General features: G+C 49.7%; 1 protein-coding gene across 1 annotated transcript in view; it reads right to left on the bottom strand.

Annotated features, from left to right (window-relative positions):
• The window catches only part of LOC144168986 (patched domain-containing protein 3-like), a 117,776-nt gene extending 97,430 nt beyond the window's left edge, over nucleotides 1–20,346 (bottom strand). The window contains exon 1 of the mRNA XM_077697990.1: nucleotides 19,174–20,346. Within this exon, the coding sequence (XP_077554116.1) occupies nucleotides 19,174–20,170 (997 nt within the window). The 5' untranslated portion in view covers nucleotides 20,171–20,346. The remainder of the gene's footprint in view (nucleotides 1–19,173) is intronic.
• Nucleotides 20,347–21,490: the final 1,144 nt, after the last annotated feature.

Here is a 21,490-nt window from a genome sequence, read left to right on the forward strand (position 1 = left end):
GCAAGGGTTGGGTGCGCTTTTAGCTTTAGCGTTCCTCTGAATTTTCTTCGGGAAGGTATGGTAAATTTTTTGACCGGCGCCGTGTTCGTCCAACAATTCGTCTTGGGTATTTGCGAATGCTAGCTCCACTCGAGCAGCTCAAGGGAAGTTCATAGTCAGTGATGAATACAGCTATGTCACTACCAGAAGTCGCTTTTGTACGTCGAAGCAGCTGTATACCCTCCGCCTGCTAACTCGATAATCTGAACGGAGAAACGAATGCGTTCGGGTCTTTCAAGAACAAGAATTGAGGGAAACGGGGGGCAATTAGGAAGGAGGAGGGCGAAGAAACGACTATTTATAAACGAATCAACCTTCAGAATGCTTTCCACTTTTTTTAAGGGGGGGGGGGGGGGGGAGTAGGGTGCTCCTGTGGGGCAATTTAGACGCGATGAGATAAAGTCGGACAAAGGAAACGAGCAAGGTTGTATCGAAAAACATAAAGCACATGCCCGTCTATCTTATAAAAGGTTCTCGCGCAATATGAAAATATAACCCTTTAAGAGGGCGCGTGACACTGTATACGAAACAGGAGGAACAGTTAATTGAACAGTGAAAATGTTTAAAAAGCTTGCAGCTCCATAGTTACAAAACTTTCTGCTTTGATATTTTATGACCAAATGAGTGCCCCCTTCATGACCCTTTGACGTTTCTTAGGGCGACTGAAAAGGTGTAAACGTAACACGAAAACTGTTCAGGCTACGTGTTCAACAAAAACGTTGACCTCTTCTAGCTGCCTATAAATTGCGACCATCTCTCATCGCTGATGGTTACCGTACAGGACACAGCAGTGAGGAAGGAGGCACAGGGACGCGGGTTAGGAGGGGTGCCTGAACGTATTCCCCGGCGCTCACTGATAACATCGTCAACGCCATGATATCATAAAATTATGCGGTACAAATCACGAAGTCTTGCAAGTACGTTACTCAAAGAAGTAAGAAGGTATATAACCGGAGAAATTCTTGCAATGTCCTGCACAGACAGACGGAAAAGGATACAAAAAGTGGTCATACTGATGGCATGAGCGTAAGTGCCGTGATTTGCGAGATAAGCCGTGCTGTGCGTCTGCTTAGACCAAATTCTGTGGAAGTTTTATTCAAACATACGACTGTGTGTTTGTGTGGGATAGTACACGTTCATAGGCCGGCTAGCGTTTTAGTGTCTGCAGCTCCTGGTGTTTGTGCGCGTCAATCGGTAAAAAATCCCACGTGGCGTCTTCGGTCCTAAGACAACTTTCACTATTTTGCATCAGTGAAATGTACGGAGAGGCGTCGCATGTTTTTGTTGACGGCTCGGTCACGGCGTCTTCGTCGGCAGCGGCAGTGGTTATGCCTGGGAAGGACCTGACCAAACGTTTCAGGATTGCTTACAGGACGTCGTCTACCGCAGCAGAACTGGTCGGTTTACGCGAAGCGCTCCGCACCATTTCTTGTGAAAGGCCACAGCAGTGGATTATCTTTTGCGACTGCAAACCAGCGCTGCAGGTAATAAGGTACCCAATGAAGAGAGGCGCGTACGATCAGCTGACAACTGATGTCGCTATCCTGTATAAAGAGTTGAATGAAAAGGGCCACACGGTGGTGTTTCAGTGGATACCAAGTCACTGTGGCATCGCTGGAAATGAGTTGGCGGATGCAGAAGCACAGCAGGCACACCACAATGGAACTCTCCTGTCTATACCCATCACAAGGCGGGATGCTAACGCGATACTCTACGGAGCGCGTAAACAAGCTGCAGCCTTGCATTCGTCGGACCCGCAGAATCGACATGAACGCCTTCACAAGCTCGATCCAGAGCGGACGTTCTGGGTCAGTCATGCTCCTCGTCTTCGCCGAAGTCAAGAGACATTGCTACACAGGCTGCGTCTTGGAGTAGCATTGACTCGGAAGTATCTTCACACAATCGGGCGAGAGGACAGCCCAGACTGCCTTCTGTGCGGTTGTCCTGAGACTATCGAACATTTGCTTAGTGCTTGTCCAAAGTACTCGAGTGAGCGAATGAACCTTGAGACAGCTTTACTACGCTTGGACACTCACCCTCTGTCCGAACAAAAGATCTTGGGCACGTGGGCTGACAACAGGAAGCAAAGCCTAGCCGTTAAAGCCCTGCTTACATTTCTTGGTGACTCCTCTTTGGATTCTCGCCTCTAGGTTGCGACAAAATTGAACAGACTGCGAAATAATGTCTGAGCAGTTGTTTTTTTTTCATGGATGATAGTCATGTGCTTAAAAGTGAACTGTAGTCATCTGATTCAGCGCCCCGTTGTACGTGAGACGTTTATTGGTTTACTGCTTGTACATAGTTCATTTGTCGCTTTCATTGTCATTCCCCATACGTTCCATATTCATTCCTTTCTCTTTCTGTCCCCAGTACCCTCCCCCCAGAGGGAAGTAGCAGGCCCAAGATCAATTTCTCAAGCCGACCTCTTCTCCTTTTTCAATAAACATTTACTCTCTCTTATGGGACTACACGTCTTCACTGGTATTCACCATTCATCAGTCTCATATGGAGTATCACGACAACCTCGCTGCTAAGATGACTTCTCTCCATCATTGTAGTCTCTCTCTCTCTCTCTCTCTCTCTCTCTCTCTCTCTCTCTCTCTCTCTCTCTCTCTCTCTCTCTCTCTCTCTCTCTCTCTCTCTCTCTCGAATTCATTTAGTTTCTCTGAGTACCGGATGGCTGTGATATTACTAATAGGATTGTCGACACGTGGCTGCGTGGGAAGGAAGTTGTTGCGAAAGGCGCTCGCTACTGCTCTCCGTTGACATCTCTCTATTACGTAGCGTGGGGAGTACATTTTTTTACCTGCATACGATACGGCACTCGGCGCAGAACGGCACGTTCCCTTGCCGAGTTTGTCTCGCATTCGGCGAGCGAGTATCCGGCGATTCCTAGAACAGTTTTCTGAAGCAGAACTCAACATCAATTTTAAGGCGAATGTTAGGTCTGAGGTGTGCGCGCACTTTGCTGTCTGCCGGAATAAATTTCGGAATTCCCTACGCAGCAATGTGGTTCCTTCCCCCAGTGCAGAAATACAGTTTCTTCAGGCACAAGCTGCTCTAAGTGTATCAGAACACGTAGGGCCGATGCAACCGCTGCAGCACTAGCGAGACAATAAGCGGCATGGGGAATTGCAGAGTATCGCTTGGGATATGTATAACTATAATTTGAAGGGCGTGGCATCATTCCTTAAACCGAACCACTGTGTTTAATACGCAAGCCGAAAGGAAAAGAGAAACCACGCGCGCAGTTCCAGATACCCGGGTTTCATTGGCTTTCCGTGAATTTCGCTCTTCCTTTATTACCTCTGTTCCTAAACAATGAGGGCCACCTGTCTTCCGAGTGGCGAACGCCAATGCCAGTGCAGCGAAGGTTGCGGCCGATCGCAACACTGCCAGGGGCAACGAACGAAAATTACCGGTTTCTTTCGCTCAGCAAACTCCTACGCGCACGTTGCCTGCATGTCACAGAGGACATCCTCCTCTCCTCCGTGGACATGGCGCCACCGGTGGACTTTTTGGCTGGCCGCCATTGACGTCAGAACGATGAGAAGCGCCGGGGAGATGCACTTAAACGCCGCGCAAGGTCAGGTCGCCGTGGTGACGTCAATGGGAGGGTTTTCTTACCCCGCAACGCGACTAAGAAACGAGGCCCTGCTCAGCCAGAACCACCGACTTCTCTGGCAGGTTGTACACTGGCGGAATTTTAATGGCGCCCGCGAACGCACACTCCACAAACGCGGCCAAACCGTGGGACCGCCAACTACTTTCCACCCCTCTCTTTGTTGCAGCCGGCGTCTTCGTGCGTTGTTACGCGCGTTTATAACGTAGGCGCACCCTAATTAGCGCAGCCGTCTGTCAGAATAGTGTGTCGCGAATTTCGAAAATAAAACGGGCTGAGTAGCCTTGAAGAGAAAAAACGTTTTGCGAGCGCAACTTGCCCTTGCAAGGCAACCGTCCGTTCCCTAGCTATGCAAAAGAAAAAAAAAAGAATTGCCGGGAAACCAAAACCGTCATGAGGAACAACATTGCCCTGAGGCCGTGATACAGATATAGAAAGACAGCAACCTGTATGTTAGCACGAAATTATACTGATGCCAAAACATGGACTTCCACTAGGATTTAAATAACGTGTGTGTGTGTTTGCGCGTGTGCGCGTTTACGTGTGTGTGTGTGTGTGTGTGTGTGTGTGTGTGTGTGTGTGTGTGTGTGTGTGTGTGTGCGCGTGTGCGTGAGAGAGAGAGAGAGAGAGAGAGAGAGAGAGAGAGAGAGAGAGAGAGAGAGAGAGAGAGAGAGAGAGAGAGAGAGAGAGAGAGAGAGAGAGAGAGAGAGAGAGAGAGAGAGAGAGAGAGAGAGAGAGAGGTTTAGTTGATATGATGAATTACTGAAGACATGAACGTAGGCAGCAGTCAAGAACACCAACGAAGGAACACGGTAACCAATTAGCTGATGCTAACTGAAAATACCCCATGACTTGAGTGGGACAGAAGGGTAGAGAAACAGTAGGCCGCTTCTGTTGAAACCCGAATCACCATCTGTCCGTCTCTCACCACAACACTACAGTGATAACACAGCGGCCAACAGGCGGGAATTATGAAGTAATTTGGCACGTAATACCTTTAGCGGTAGAAAACAAAGAAAGAAGGACGCGCGCATTGACCTTCTTCAGAGAAGCACACATCACCGAACAGTCGGACTCACAAACCGCATTTCTCAGCAGTCGTATTTTAAATGCGAGGGATAATAAAACGGCCATCACGGCGTTGGAGGTAACTGCTTCATTGAGAAGGCCTTCGAAGGAGTCGACCATGCGGGAGGCGCATTCAAACTCCGCAAAGTTTTTATGTCTCGACTTGCACGTTTAGAGGTCATGTGGGAATTTTACTCTGAAATTCCCCCGGCAGGAGAACGGGCGTTAATACAAAATGTCGAATATATACCGCGTCACATATACCACTTCATTCCCAGCTTTCCACCTCGTAAAGAGCGGTGTCAAGCTGTTTCATTTTGAAACTCGCGCCGAAGTGCACACTTGACTCTGCCGGTTTTAATAGTCCGGCGAAAGTAACTCGTCAGGCAAGCCCGCGCCGCTCCGAGGTTCTCGCGGTGACCATTACGCGCTCCCGGGGTCCCACATACGCCATTAGTGCGCGCCGCGTTGCAGTTTTCACGCCTAGAAATAGCGCCAGACGAGAGCCTCCATGATTGTTCTTCTCGGCCTTTGCTGCACTGCTCATTCCTAAAATTGCCCTCATTTACCTCGCTCCAAAGGCATCTCCGTGCTATACGGGTTCAGCTCAATTATGCGCAACACTCGTCCGTACTCTTCCACGCCCTCTATACTTACTCCCGCCTTTGGCTGTTCTCTGACGTGTTGTCACCTCACTAGCGCTGCAGTGTGTTCTAAATTAGCCAACGTTTATGTGTTTCAACAGCAATTCAGGCACAAAATAGCTCGCAAAGTTTTGCTGCAGAATCTCGATCAACCTGCCTCGTCGCAAATCGCTGCAGGTAGAATGTGTGGTACGTTCGCGCCAATTTTAGTTCTGCCTAATCTAACTGACAACCAACCCATACAGCAGTTCCTACTCGCCCGCTGGTTAGATGCGACCTTTCTGCCTTGCCATCCAGGCTTATGGTATCTAAAACTGTTATAAGGGGGTGTGTTTTAAAGCCTTATCTCTCGCTGTCTCTAAAGTGTACCTTCGTGACCAATAACCTGTGCCTCCCATGACGCATTGACCTTTACGACGGGTCATCTCGCATTTCACACGGTGTCATCAAAGACGCACACGAAGCGCAGACAGCGCGAGGAAGTTCATCACTCGAAGAATCTATGCCACTATTGCGTCAGCCAAACCCGCTTTGTACCTCTGGAATTATTTTATGCCTTTAGCCACCAGCCCTCCTCTACATGTTACTGCGCAAAGACTAGTGCCACATACTGTTCTCTTTACTTGAGTCCCCACGGAGTGCACGCTGTTGGCGGCACTTCATGACACGTGATTACGTCACAAGTGTAGACGTGAGGACTAAGCTATCCCTACCCGTCCTTCGAATCAGACTGAACATGCAACTAACAGATTGTTGAAACTCCATCCGTTCGGGCTTTTGTGTGGGGCGGACGAAAACGTGTGTATGCGATACTTGTGGCCCTGGCGTTGAATGACCAGTGTACACTTCGAAACGAACATCAAGCGCTTTCGCAAGTCGGATGTCACTGAGGAATGAAGCGCATCGAATAGAAGCGCGCCGGGCGGGGCCCTTGGCTTCTGCAGTGTGTAACCGTCTGCCACATTCCCGTGATACAAGGCGCGTTTGTTATGTATGTGTGGGCAGGGCGCTTAAAGCCCTTCCGGTCTGGAGCACGGAACGAACTTTCGAGCTACTTTCGATCCAGCTCTGAATACTTCAGGGGTCTCGGTGCGGAGCGTCAGTGGTTCATCCCGCCGAACGTGCCTGGCTGACCCGGTTTGAAGACCAGCGGAATGTAATAACCTTGCTGCGAGGAAAGGGTAGCTGGTTCTGTCCCATCTTCAGTGTTAACGTTTATTATACTTTACTCTACCTGGGGTTATGTAACGTGCATCAACATAAGGCGTAAACTTGATTTCTATGTTGTTCTCACCACGTGTTCATTGCCACTTGTATGTTTCCTTCATCTTTCTATTGCGCATTCACTTCCGGTTCCTCCTCGCCTCTTTTCCTGCTCTTTCTTTGATATATTTCTTAGCCCGCGGAATAAACCACCAGTTGCTTGTGAGCGCCGTACGTTTGCTCTCTTTTCTTGTCCGCTTGTTAGCGCTATTTTTCAGTGCTACTGAATATGTACACAGAAGCCAAAATCACTATCTTAACTTGATACCTGAAAAATCGTGTCGATATTACGCCCCTCAATGACGCGCCATTTCATCGCTGTGTTGTAACACCTGCCCACGCCTCCGTTCCCAGCTCCGTCTTTGTTTTCAAAGGAAACCATAGACTCCCGCTGTTACTCTGCTTTCGCATGCCTCTGCCGCTTTCGACGTCATCGGGCAGGGCGGTGCCGTGCAGGCCAAAGAAAGGACGCCGTGACACGGCCGAGCGCGCAACTGTGCAGTGGAAAGCCGGACCTACAACAGCACGGCGTCTCCTTTCGACCGGCGAAAGGAACCCGCTTTTCAAAGCGAATCGCGAACCACGCCGCTTCCATTCTGAATGACCGGGCCGTGCCTTCAGTGGCGGCCGCAAACCATAAACACGTGGATGGTCACGTGTCACGTGTCGGTCTCCTCAACCTGCGCGTCCACGCGAACCCCACGCGATGACGCGCGGTGGTTTGTGGGCCAACGTGAAGATGAGCACCTGATACCGCGTGGGAAAGCAATATGTGGATGATGATGATTATGATGATGATGAAAGCTTTATTCAGTATCAATCATTGGTTTTTTTTTAACCCTTGCTAGGAGTCGGCCAGTATGCCTTGGGACCTGGCGGCTGCCTGAGCTTGATTGATGATCATCCGTTGAGCTTCTAGGTTGAGCTGAGCATCAGAGCCTCCCAAGTATCTATGGTGTGTGCGGCGTGTGATATCTGTGGGCACGTCCATATCATGTGGACCATGCTTGCCAGGCTTTCGCAATGTTTACATTTAGGTTCAAATTAACCTGGGTAGAGTTTACTAAGGAGTAGCGGATTCGGATAGGTTCCAACCTGTAATTTTAGCCAGATTGCCTCTTCATTTTTGCTGAGTTTGCGATCCACGTGTGGGTGCTCCTTCCTTCTTAATCTATAGTATTCTGTTATATCTCGGCAAGTTCAGAAACCAAGCAACATATTTAAAAGTCAGCGTTTTAAAGACGATTCCGAGTAACGATGCAGCGCTTCTCCGCGGTACATGACAGTGACACCCCGCTCGTTGAAGTGCGGCTACCGTAGACACTAGCGCCAGATTTCCCCGTATTCTGGTATATGCAACCCTATACGCTCCTCGGGAATGCCTACACTTGCGAAGACACCGGAAACGAAGCTGTGCTATACTATCATTTCTCTTATGTTTGCTTAATCTTGGTATGTTTAATTTTTGTTGTGGCACTGCGTGCCTTTCATATTTGAGTCCATGCGCTTTTTGAGTGCCACCGTCACCTGCATGATGTCACGTGCGGTCACGTGAAATGATAGGGCTACTTCGTGTTTGTAAGCAAGGTGTGGAAAATTGGAGTAATTGGCCGCCCGTATGCCTACAGTTCTCCCGCAGCCGATATTTTCACGGCAATCTCCACAGCGCATCTCTGTGGCGTCGGGCTGTTAACTGGCTGTACACAGTGTTCGCCGTCGTTGTAGGGGCTCGCAGGGTGCTGAAGCTATTCAGCATGACTCAAATACTCCGCTTGTAAGCTTCACAAGCGCAGTTTAACACCCACCCATGTCCTAAAATTGTTACAGTCTGTGTTGAGGCACTTGTTTTCATCGCCCCCTCGAAGTGGATTCGAAATAAAGTTACCCTCTCTCTCTCTCTCTCTCTCTCGCCGCCAACTGTAGTTTAAGAAACAACAGTAAAGGAAGGCGCGGCGCCAGGCGGGGTCGCAAACAGGTGCCAGAATATTTGGCAGTCATCCCAACTCGCTTGCAAACAGCACTTGAATGCGTGTCGACGCAACAGCTTAGCGAAATGAAAACAAATGTCGTTGCAAACAAAGCTACTGCAACAATTTAGTTTATGCGAATCCAGTGACGTTGCCCCGTAATTTAAGGAAGGAAGGGCACACGGCATGCGACGAAGCACAATCTCTCTACTAATGTTTACCCCGAGTTAAGGTTTCGTATACTGCATTCGAGGCTAAGCGCGTTAAGTTTATTTATTTTATTTATTTAAAAAAACCCTAAAGGCCCTCTGGGGAGGGTATTACATAGGGTAGGGGGTTACAAAGGTGTCATAAACTAGAACAGGAACAAAATAAACACAAGAACTAAAAATGGTAGAAATAATTAACAATGCTAGAGTGAAAACAAATACAAAAATTAGGTAGAATAATAAGAACAGCTATTGGTACAGTAACTAGAACAAACTACACCGATTATAACCACATGGTATATTACAACATGTCATCTGACAACGCAAGAACTGAATGAAATGAGGCAGTGAAATGACACATATTATACATTGATATTTTTGCTCAAAGCATTAGTAAATTTCGTGGTATTAGGTTCAGTAACAATGTTTGATGGTAGATTATTCCAGTCTATTGTGGTACGAGGAGCAAATGATTCGGCAAAAGCAACGGAATGACATGTGATGCGTTTGATTTTGCATGAATGATCTCGACGCGGAAAAATGGCGGCGGGTTCACACATAAATTCGTTATGAAGGCATGCATGGTAGTAAGGTTTATGAAATAAAGTTAAGCGAGATATGTTGCGACGATGCGATAAGGTTTCAAGTTCAGCACGATTTTTTAATTCGGTTACGCTGGAATAGGGTGAGTAATCAGAAAAGATGAAGCGGACAGCACGGTTTTGTAAAGCTTCTAAGTCATTTATTAGATATGCCTGATAAGGGTCCCAAATGGCTGCCGCGTACGCTAGTTTAGGGCGTATTAGGGTAATATATGCTAACTTTCGTAAACGCGCGGGTGCATGTCTGAGGTTACGTTTAAGGAAACCAAGCGAACGGTTAGCAGACGCGAGGATATGGTTAATGTGATTATTCCATGTCAAGTTACTGGTTAGATGTACACCAAGGTATTTATAGGTGGAAGTTCTGTCCACGAGGCTGTCGTTTAATATGTAGGATGCTGAATTTTCGGAGGCGTGATTAGTAAAGGACACTTGTTTTGTTTTAGCAAGGTTTAGAGGCATTAGCCAGGTTGAGCATTATGTGTTTATAGCATTAAGGTCAGATTGTAGAATATCGTGGTCATGGTTAGATTGAATTTTACGGCATAATACGCAGTCATCCGCAAATAACCTTATGTTAGACTTAACGCAGTCTGGTAGATCATTAATATAAACTAGAAAAAGCAAGGGCCCGAGTACACTTTTCTGAGGAACACCAGATGTTACGGGGACTAGAGAGGAGTTGTGATTGTTAACTGATGTAAATTGCATCCTGTTAGAAAGAAAGTCTTTTATCAATGTTATAACAGCAGAGTCGATGTTCAGTAGCGTAAGCTTGTGAATAAGTCGATCGATCGCTTGTGAATAAGTCGAAGTTTGGCTTCTATCCCAATTCCGCGTGGTCGAGGTCTCAACGACGTTTCCCGAGGCCGGTGGCGGGAAAGTTGGCCGGGGGCCGAGCAAAACCGTGACGCACGGGTCGGAGCTTCCTGGCTGCGCGACGCTGGCCGAAAAAAACCAGTTTGGCGCCGACGAGCGAAAGGGCCTTTAGCGAAAGTGGCCCGCCAGCGGCGAGGCGGGGGACGCCGGCGACAAGTCCGCCGCTCGAAGACGTCGTCGAACAAACGCGGCGAGACGGCAACTGGAGTAGTGTGTCGTCGCCGCCGAGCAGCTGCAGTCGCGCACGCCGAATACATTCTCGGGCGACGAACGTCGGGTAGAAGACGCCTCGTCCTCGGCACTGTATAGTCGTTGAAATGCGCGGAGTCGCCGATGGCAGGTGGAGTCGTATGGGTGGTCGTGGTCATCGCAGTACCGTGGCCCATACGGCTCCACCTACGTACTCTGCGGATCCGCCATGCAGGAAGTGAATGTTCGGCATCTGATGCGGGCCGGCCCAGGGCAACCGGCCTCCACCCTCGCCGCCCTTTAGACCTGTAGCGCTGCGTTCTTGGCCCGTTCCACCGACTACTCGTGGACTTTCGACACAAAGTCTAGAATCCTGGACTTCATACACAAGAATCCTGGACTTTATACCCAAAGTTGTTTGTGTACATGTGAACTCGTTCATCTTTGTGCAACAGGGGGAACCTTGAATGAAATGAAAGACTGTGTTGTCAAAAACACAGGGGATGCTTGCTATCAACCGCTTGCCTTAACGCCAACAGGGTCGGGGTACCTGAGCCGTTTCCAATCGTACCACGCTTTAAGCGTTTTACTGTTTTGTTAAGCAGATTCACGTTAACTCTTAACGGAGAAATATCGCGAAATCACTGCAGAAGATGGGGGCCCTGAACCGGCTTCCGCTAGGCCCTGAGCTTAATCGAACCTCCTAATTGGGGTTCTTTTGCTCCGGAAATGAAACGATGTCTTTTGTGCGTTTATTCGGACTTACCAACGGGGGTTCTTCAACGTCACAGAGTAGACCGTCTGGTTTGCATAAGTCGGCAGGTTGTCGAAGGTATTCGCTATTTTTACTACAACTCGACCTGAATTCCAAAGAGACATACGTCGGGCACCGGAAAAAAACCCACATAAATAAAAGCTGGAACGCAACCAATCTATTTGTAATTCTGGGTGCGCTGGTGATTCTTAACTACACTACGATCGCGCAACAAGGAAACACGGACTATGCGAAAGAACAAAAACGCGTGAAGACGGTCGTGACGAATTAGCACCACGGTTGGGACGGAACAGCCCTCGTTCGATAACAGCGGATTACGCTCAATCGCGTACCGGTATATCCGTTAAACTAAGTTGCACGAGGCCAGCTTGAACGTAGCGGTGACGACTTTGTTTTTGAGCTCCAAAGCGACGCGACGGCAGGCGCCACATCCCGTTTTGCACCTGCTTCGAACTTCGCAAGGAAACGATACTTGGACGTGAGCGTAGAACCAAAGAATTACAGCGGACGTGCGCGCGATACGCGGCGTCTTCCGGAAACAGTGTGGCAACATATCCGGCGAAGTTACGGCGCAGCGGTTTCTCCTCTACCATTGAAGACGCTGAAATCAGTGCAATAAACCTCGAAAAGATTTATTACAAGGTTGCAACTATATATATATATATATATATATATATATATATATATATGAGACAGGCATGGGAGATGACTGAGATGACATGGGAGATGGCGCAGTACAGAGACGACGAGAGTCACCGCTATCATAACGGCTCCAGTTCTGCAGCAAGCATCAGCGAATGGTGGTGATAAGGATGCGATACCGTGCAAAAGCGTTTATTCTAGTTTTAGCCTCTACTGAAGCACTAAAGGGTACATCTGCCGCCCACGAAAAGGCCAAAACACGAGCAGCAAGAGCTCTTCCTTCAGAGATTTTCCACACATCGCCGCGAACACGTGGTCTGAGCGTTGGCACCAGGCATGCGCTGTACGCTCGAAACAATGGGACCCTCGAGAAGAAGGAAGCGCCGGGCTGCCGCCGGGTCCGCTCCTTCCCGCGCGCACGGCTGTCCTTGCCAGGAGCTTTCCTCAATAAACGTCATCGTTGTGTCGCCGCCGAGAAGAGGGCGTTACGGTGTATACACAATTGTCCAATGCGTGCGATGGCAGTGCACAGGTCGCTAGAGAAGCTTTACGGAAAATAAGTGGGAAGGGGGGGAAAGGCAGCGGCTCGTGTCAGGAGCCGAATTGGTGGCAGTGGACGCGGGTGACTGTCTGGCCCTGCGCCACGTCCTACGGCAGCGCGCTTTAATCTTGGACGTGTTCCACGTACGAAGTCGACGCTTAATCGAATAGCGATGTTTGAGGCCTCGCAAACATGGGACGCTGAATTATCTCTAACTCGCCATTTATTGACACTGCTGATGTTCGCCGCCGAGTCATATGGACTGCACAGCGCGCGTGTAACAGTCAAGAACTACGTGCGAAGAACTGTCGTCACTCCAGCAAATATATCCGCCGCGGCTGACAAGCAGCACTTCCTTTATTCCCCGGCGATGGTTGAGTAAGCGGTGGCAAATGGAATGACGCACAATTTGTGTACGAAGAGTAAGTCAGCGAACAACGACGCGAGAGGTGGAGCAACAGGCCTGGGTTTCCCGGGAAATAAGAAAAAGCTACTGGCTGCGGAGTGACTTCATAGAGGGAAAAGACGAGTTTCCCACCTATTAAACTGTGGAGCACGCAGTATGCGCAGCTGAAATTTGCGTTCGCAAAATTTAGTTGAAGAAGCTACTTAAGCAAGGCCTATAAACGCCCCAACTCCCTGTTCCTTCGATGTGTATCTGTGTGGTCGTGGGTTCGGATCCCACCCGGAGTGCATGTTTCCCTCTTCTTGCTATCTGTCCTTATTTCTTTTGAACATTTATTAAAGCATATCTGTTTCAACAAGAAAAAATATTTGTTTTTAAATTGTGGCCTGAAAGTCGTCTCAGCTGACGAATCTGGCTCACGAACTGCTGTAAACGATCATCGTCTTATCGTTCATGTCTTAGCGAGCCAGCCACTACCTTAGCGTTACGATGCTCGAAAGCTTGAGGGTCCTGCTTCGAGGTGGTGTCAGTCTAAAAATTTAGCCTTGATATGCCGTGATGAATTGAAGAATAACGCGAGAGCGGGATGCTGCGGCTTGGCGATTGTTGGTGCTTCTTGGTTTATTTATTTATTTATCCATTCATAGAAACCTTACAGGCCCCAGTGGAAGGCATAGAGTAAGGGGGGCATTTGAAAACGTAATAACAGAAAAAGCATAAATTTAAAACGGGAACATTGTAAGAACGAAATATAAACGCATTATACATATTTAGAAGTGCAAAGTGGTCAATATTTGACAGTACATGAACACTTGTTGCCGTTAACACGCTTAGCACGGTTATAACGCTGCTAAACGGGTCAGCAATGACATACACCCAGCTCTCAATATGTTCCAGGTTTAAGATTTGCTGATTTGAATTTAAATTGAGATATACAGCGGGCCAATTGACAGACAGCTCAACGAAACGGCGCTGTGCCTGCGTCGACAGCGTTTCACTCAGAAAGAAAGAGGCGCCTCCCTCCTTCTTGCCAACTCGGCACTCCTTCGGTAAGCAGGCTTCACGGATAGACCAGTTTTTCTATCATGGAGCATGGCGCTCTCGCGTTAAGAAAATAACAATCGTCCAGTGTTCATGCAAGGAAGACCGCTTCATTGCAACTGCATAGAGTTACAGGGACATATATGATACCTGTAAGTCCTCAAGACTGTCTCAAAGGTGGTGCGTACGTTAGCAGTGCACTGCGTTTTGCCCCACTGGAAGGGCCGGCGGCGCTGGAGGCATAGAACTCGGCGAAAAGGGACGACTGTGCACCCGGAACGGCTTTCACGCGTTTCGCGAGGCCCACAAGCGCGCCCAATGTAGGCCGCCAGCGGTGAACCGGACGCAAAATTGTAAGCGTGACCGAGGGGGCTCCGTTCGGGCTCAGCTTACCGCCGTGAGCAGAATCTGTTTGATCCGAGCCCGCGCTCGCGCAGGCCCGCCGTGTTCGTCAATGGTCTCGTGATGACCTGTCGCAGCTGCCAGCCCACCATGATATTATAGGCAAGTACAGGTGCCGTCAAAAGTAATTAAAACACGGTCTCGTAAATTTACAGGAATTTCTTCTCCCAGAAAACTACTTGGCTGCGTTGGTGTGCGTTTAAAGGTGTCCTCCTTAACAGAAAAAGCTTCCTCTAAACCGGTAATGGCTCTCGTAAAGCCAGTAAGACAAATATTTTGTGATATTTACCAATCCTTGCTCCATTCACTAATGACGGCACCTGTACTGTAACATTCGAAAGACGCAAGTGTTGATGTCGTCAAAACGGGATCTGTAGGTTTCAATGCAGCTGTTTCACAGCGGAACCTGTTGATGCCGCACGTCGACGCGTCGTGCTCGGTTCCACATTTCATGGATATTTAGTTAAGGTGCTCGGCAAGTTAAACGTTAAAGATAGCTTTAACATGTCTAATTATGAAATAGAGAATATCTCTTGAAGTGAAGTCCGCATTCTCGCACACGAAAGCCTCAGACACACATTATTCAACGTCTCCGAATAAATTTTGCGTAATGTCCTTATATTAAAAACATACAAAAAGTGATGCGAAATAATCACCAACGCGCTCCTGATCGTCAATCCTCATTTAGGGTGCCCCTTGATTAAGCGCGTTAAGTCGGAAGCTGCTTTCGCCTCAGAAAAGTTGCGCGCGGTCCCTTATCACTCCTTTCCCTCTAGACTATTCCGTTCTGCCTTAATATGATTTGCGGCGTTGTACTTATCCACTACTCGCAGCGACGTGAGTGAAGCAGCCCCAGAATTCAACCTCGTGGTGGCATCTGGCTTCACATACGCGTCATGGCTTCGTCGCGAACCGAATGAACGAGGCCGGGGTTCATACACGCACGTTTCGTGATGCATAGCTTTCTTTGCGATAAAGTTAGCCTAAAGGCTCCATGAAGACAAAATAAGCTTTGGTTCGTGAAAAATACAGCTCTGTCACGATAACAATGATACAAATTTCAACTGAAATTTCGCACAAGTAATGGAGATATATGGAAAAAAAAATGAACCAGTGGCGAATCCACAGCCGCTTTCTGGCGATTGCAGGGGTCGGCTGCCTTTCCAGGTGGAGGGCCTACTTGCATGAAGCCGACACCGCAAGGTGGCTCGCGGGCGAGAAATCGGGGCGGGAAGAGGGGGAGGTTTTTTTTTTTTTTCCGATGCAAAGAAAAGAATTGAAGACGTTATCAAATGTGAAGATGGGGGCCATTTCCAAGTGGAAGCGGTCTTGCTTTGTTCCTTTCTAACCCCAACTGGGGTTAAAATTACCATGTCAGCCTTCAACTGGGTATGAAGCGACAAGGGGAGGGGGTTCTGACGTCATGCCGGGGGCCTCCGCGGGCCGCAGGTCGCCGACCCCGGCTCTATGACGTCACACAATTTATGACGTCACAGCATCTATGACGTCAAAGTATCGCGCGAATAGCGGTTGCCGACCTAAGCGACCTCCAAGAAACTTGACCGGGCAATGCATACCGGTGGGGCCTCTAGTTGCGTTCGATACCATCACTTGAACGCTAACAGGCAGTTAATTCATACTGTAAAAATACTTCAGTGCCCGACCCACATTACGTCGCTCCTGTTGAAATTACGTTACTGCAGCGCGAAGTTTGAAACTTTTTCACTATCACGTGGGATATTTTCTCTTTTTTTTTTTTTGGGGGGGGGGGGGGTGTTAAGAAAACGTCTTTCGTGGCTAGAATGGAGCAGAGTGAGTTAGAAAAGGTTATTGCTTTCAAACCAGAAAAAAAAGCTGTTTTTTGTCTTCAATGCCTGTCAATAAGTCAATGCATTTCGAGTTCTAACACGTGTCTCAAATGCAAACATGGATAACTTTACCTGGACCTATTAAATTTGCTTTGAAGTAGCTATTGACCGCGAAATCACATGCTCCTTTTAATTAGTTTTTTTTCTTTTACAATACCATTCGATATCTAGTTATCTCTTTGCTACAACAACCCGTGGTTTCTCATTTTTACGAATTTCTGTATCGATGGGGCATTTCACTAGTCGCGGCGTGTTCTGCCTCCTGCTCTTTGCAGGATGCCGATGAAGTAACGTAATCAATAAATCGCGCCATTCATTCACCAGATTAGGCAAGTTCGAGATAACGAAAATTAATTCACTATTCGTGAACGGGCGCATCCCGGCGCCTAGAGCTCAAAACCACGACGTCCGAGTAACAGTTGTCTCATACGGCAATCCTTTTCGATCCGTCTTATGCCTGTGCTACTCGCTAACTTTCAATTGACAATGGGACTCTCGCCCACAACTGCTCCCTATGCATTTCCAATGGGGCACTCGATAAACAATTGGTTCAACGGCCTTCGGAAGGCCGTTGAAACAGCCGGGTAGCACAGGCAGTATTCGCCGCCAGTATACCATGAGCCGTCTTCACAGCGTCACGTGACGCATGAGCAGCGGCGTGCAATTGCAACGGTGTCGCGTGATGTAAACATCCGCGGAACGGCTGGCTGCTTCGAAGATATCGCAACAGGGACGCAAAGAGGGCCTCAGCAGCAGGTGTGTCCACGAGACTGTACGATTGTCGGTAGGTTGCTTCGTCTCCGATCACGCCATCAGTCAGAATTATTAGTCGATGTGGTTGCATTGAGAGGAACCAACTTTCAGCACATTTCGCAGATTGTTCGAGGAATAAACCCGCCGCAAAACACTTGCGAGCACGTAAGCTGCAGTGGCGGCAGAACTCCTAGATAACCCTCACTAGTGGTTGGAAGGCCATATTGCTCCCGTTTTGTACCGCGACGGAACGAAGTGCACGTTCCGCGCCTAGTAGTAGTAGTAGTGATAAACATTAATTGCCTGAAGTTTGAGGGTAGAGACGTGAGTTTAGCCTCCTTAGTCTAGGAGGCCGCGAGCGTAAAAGTAAATAAACAAAGGGATTTACTTAATGTTTCCGACAGAAACAGTATCCTCAAAACTATTCAGTCGGATCCGCGGCTATCGAGTCAGAGTGGCATCTTCTTCTTGAAAAGCACCTTCATGACTCAAAGATCACGGCGTTTTGAAAACGCCTACAAACACCATAGTTACCGTGCTGGTTAAAATAGTTTTGCCGTGAGGGAGGAGTTGAAAAGCACGGTACCGCGCGCTGCACGACCGACGGTAACATCTGGCTCGGCGGTTTCCGATACGCATGCCGAGAGCTTGTCTGGCCGCAGTTGCAGTGCGTCGCACACCCGGCGGCTCTCGGAACACGCCATCCATCCGCATGCATGTATGCGCCGAGGAAACGAATCAGCCTCGTCGCAGAGCCCGACGATGACGACGACGCCCCGCTAAGAAAGCCGGGTCGCGACCCCAAAGTGTCACACGTACACGCCGGAGACCACACCGAGAGCTAGTTAAGTCTTTACGAGCGGTTGCTTATACACCGCCCAAGCCTCGGGGGTGAACTGACGAGCTCTCTCTCTCTGTCTACGTAGAAGGTGTCCTGCGGTCGGTTCTGGCGAAAATTGCGTGCCTCTATCGGGTGGCGTCGACGAAGAATCGCACGTCCTGACTCAATGCTCTGGATACTCTCAATCTAATATCGGTATCCTGGAAAAATCATACTCGAACTGGCCGCTAAGACGACACCATCGTGATTTTCAGCTTCACATAGTTTTCACCGATTAGTTCACACTGAAGTTGTAAACGTCAAAGAATTACCGTCTGGTGTCAATGCATAATTCCGTCTGCGCAAGGAGCATGGTTACAACAAGCGGTTGTGACATTTGTTTTATCGAAACTATTCCGCAATAAGTACATTGAAAAAATATTTATAAAAACGTTATGCGTATGTGTCTTTATGCGATCAATATGGTAAGTCACCACACATAAGTGAATATATTTATCCATTAGTATAAATTCGCTGTTCCCTCGTCACACTAGATAATGGGCTTTGATTTTTGTCTTCTTTTTTTTTTTTTTTTGCAATGCTCACTTTCAAAAGTGGGAATGTGGCGCTCTTAAACATCTATGGCTATTCTGCAAACAATGACAGCGGTCTTTTCTGTGTAGGAGTTATGCAAATCAGGTGGAAGCAACTGGAAGCTTTTGAGAAGGTAGGTTAGGCACATTCTCCCTACCAGAATGTGTTTTACCATTTTGTCAGGCGCAAAATAGCGCCTGTATCTTTACATAATACGACATGCTGGCTCGTATTCATCGTTCTAAAAGTAGGCCGGCAATGTTTTTTTTTTCCTTTACTGTGTAAATTTGTTGGAACGCATTTAGATTAAGGTACGCGCTCCGTCCAAAACAACTTGCAGGGCTTTCCGCTGCCACTTTTCCGCATTCTCCTTTCGGTACGTGAATATGAACATTTCTCTTCGGAAACAGTTCGTGTATGCTCCCAAGTTGGGGGGTTGCCATCGGGTCCTCCATACCGTGCCACGAGCAAAGTGGCGGACTTTCAGCTTTGTAAGGAACGGGGGGTTATTTTTGTCATTCACGGTGACTCTCGCTTCACCGCAAGGAAACAACGCACGTACAGATTAAACTTTGTATCGTGAAAGGAACAGAAATATTAACACACTGTTCAACGTACCCATCAAGGAACATATGCAAGAATTAGGCGGAGATGATTGTGCAAAATACGACCGCAAAGCTCTCACCTTTGGGACGTTTTGATAAAAAGAACCACGCAGCGATATTGCCCCCGAGCGCTGCGCGAAACGGGCGCGCGGCGGCGCTGGGCAACCGCCGTGGAAACGCGCTCCCGCGAAGGCGAAAGCGAAACCTGGATGCACGCGCGGGGTCATCCGACGGCGACACTCACCGAGCATGAGGAACGGCGCGGCCATGTTGATGCCGATGAACTCGAGGCCCAGGTAGATGACCATTCCGAAGCCCGCAATGACCGACACTGCGGCCGACACGCAGCCCAGGATGCCCAGCCAGGGCTTGGAGCGCACGGCGTCTCGCATGAGGCACGTGGTCACCGTGAAGATCAACATGATCACCACCGTGATGCTGAAGAAGGGCGTCACCGTGGTGGTGTTCTTCTCCAGCTCGTCGGCCAGCGAGCGCGAGGTGAACCAGGCGAGCGAGATGTGCTCGAACTCGAGCGACTCCATCAGGTCCAGGAAGGCGTACTCCCAGGCCTGCGAGCGCAGGTTCGCCTTGCGCGAGGACGTGTCCAGGTAGTAGAACATGGCCATGGCCTGCGCAGACTTGATGAAGCCGTCCGCGTCACGCTCGATGCCCCCCATGAGGGCCCCTGTGAAGTAGATCTTCTGCCGGGCGCGGTCGATGCGCAGCGGGTACTCCAGCTTGAAGGTGCCGTTCTCGATCTGGTCGATGTACGGATAGAAGTCGAGCAGCTCGTTCGGGTAGCAGAAGCGGCCGTCGCGCGCGCAGATCTGCTCGTACGTCCATAGGTCGTCGTCCCACTCGACGGTCATGTTCTTGATGATCTGGTCCAGCAGCGCGATCTCGTCCCAAACGCGCCGCGACAGTAGGTTGGTTCCCTCGCGAGTAACGACGATCAGGCGGCCGAACTTCTCGGGCTTGGTTTGTCGGCCGATGTCGAAGTTGAAGGAGGTGTTCTGCGGGAACAGCGCCTCGACCACTCGCCGCTCATCGTGCGAGCGCCCGTTGACGGGGCTGAACAAGTACTCGGGGTCGTCCACGTACACCATGCGCTGGATGCCCGTGGCCAGGCAGGCGGCCACGAGCAGCGGCACAATGACGAAGTAGCCCGGGTAGCGCGCGATGAATTCGCCCACCACCTTGAAGAGCCACGACACGGCGCGGTCCACGCAGTCCATGCGCATCTTGCCTGCTGCTGTTTCCCGCGGGTCGCTTACCTGCTACTCTCCGAAGCGCGCACTGCACACAACACGGCACCACTGCTCACCGTCGCACAATCCACCGCCGTCCGACGGGGGGCCACTCGGGGCTGGTCTGAGGAAAAGCGGGACGCTGCCGATGGCTCGCCTCCACGCGCGACTGCTGGCCCGCCAGGTAAGAAGAGAAACCCCTCCAGGTGAGGCTGCGGCGGGGGAGAGGGGGAGTTGAAAAACTTCCTTCGGCCTCCTCCGCCGCCGCAAGGGAGAAAGCGCTCCCCTCTTCCGCCGGGAGGCAAGGTCGGCGTTTCGGACGTCGCACGCACGGGAGAGAGTGCCACGCCTCCTCCGCTTGCTGGGTGCTGCGTCATACGCCCGGTGTGGTGGTGCACGAAGGCGGTCTTTAGTGCGTCTTGTTCACTTCGTGGTGCAATGGTGCTCCGGAAAGTACGCTCGGCACGACAATTGGGCGTTGTGCCTAATCTGCTCAGCCTCGGCGCACTCAAGTGGACGATCCAGTCGGCGGGGATTTTGGTCCGCTGTGGAAATAAGTAAATAGACGCACGCGCAAGCAGGACAGCTCACTGTTTACAAGTCCTTGATATACTACCAGTTTGCTCTGAGATGGTGACGATTCAGTTGCCCCGCTCAGCCACCCACCACATCGAGAATGCTTCAAACGGTGCTCTGACGGCCAGGTTTGAAGGCAAGCTCGCGTATTCATCGCATATTTGGAAAACGTCCGGACAATAATAAAGAAAAAAGACGCGGCTCTTTTTATAGACTGATCGGTTACAAGCTGCGTAGGTGCACCTATAATTATAACAATCTCGACCGGCCATGGCCTGGCCGAGGTGCAGAAAGTGGACACGCTAACGGCTATTCATTCGCCCGTCACCTCAATTTCGAAGCTGGCATGACCCAGGGCGCGGGTTTTACCCACGTCTTTTTCTCAGCATACAAAGTGTCGGTGGAATGGTACTGACAACAACAAGCCGATAATTACTTTGCGAGCTGTGTGCACGAACAAGCGCTGTCCGAAATGACTCTTTAATGGTTGCTAGGGCCGGCGTGTTCAACGCCCTCTAATTCTTTTGGAGACGATCAATGTCTCGCACGAACGGAGCACGCAACAGCGCGGTCACCGGCATCCGCGAGGTGTCGATTGACACGGTGGCGCCAGGTAGTTGCCGCCGGTGACAATTGCAACACGCTGGGAGCGTTGTGTTCAACCGGCGCTTTTTCACGGGTGAACGCGATCAATACACGCGCCGCACGCGTGTCGATTCTTTTCAGGCCGCATGGTCA

Source organism: Haemaphysalis longicornis, unplaced genomic scaffold (assembly GCF_048455015.1).
Source record: "Haemaphysalis longicornis isolate Haplotype H1 unplaced genomic scaffold, Haemaphysalis longicornis Haplotype H1 scaffold_2, whole genome shotgun sequence".
NCBI classification, from domain to species: domain Eukaryota; kingdom Metazoa; phylum Arthropoda; class Arachnida; order Ixodida; family Ixodidae; genus Haemaphysalis; species Haemaphysalis longicornis.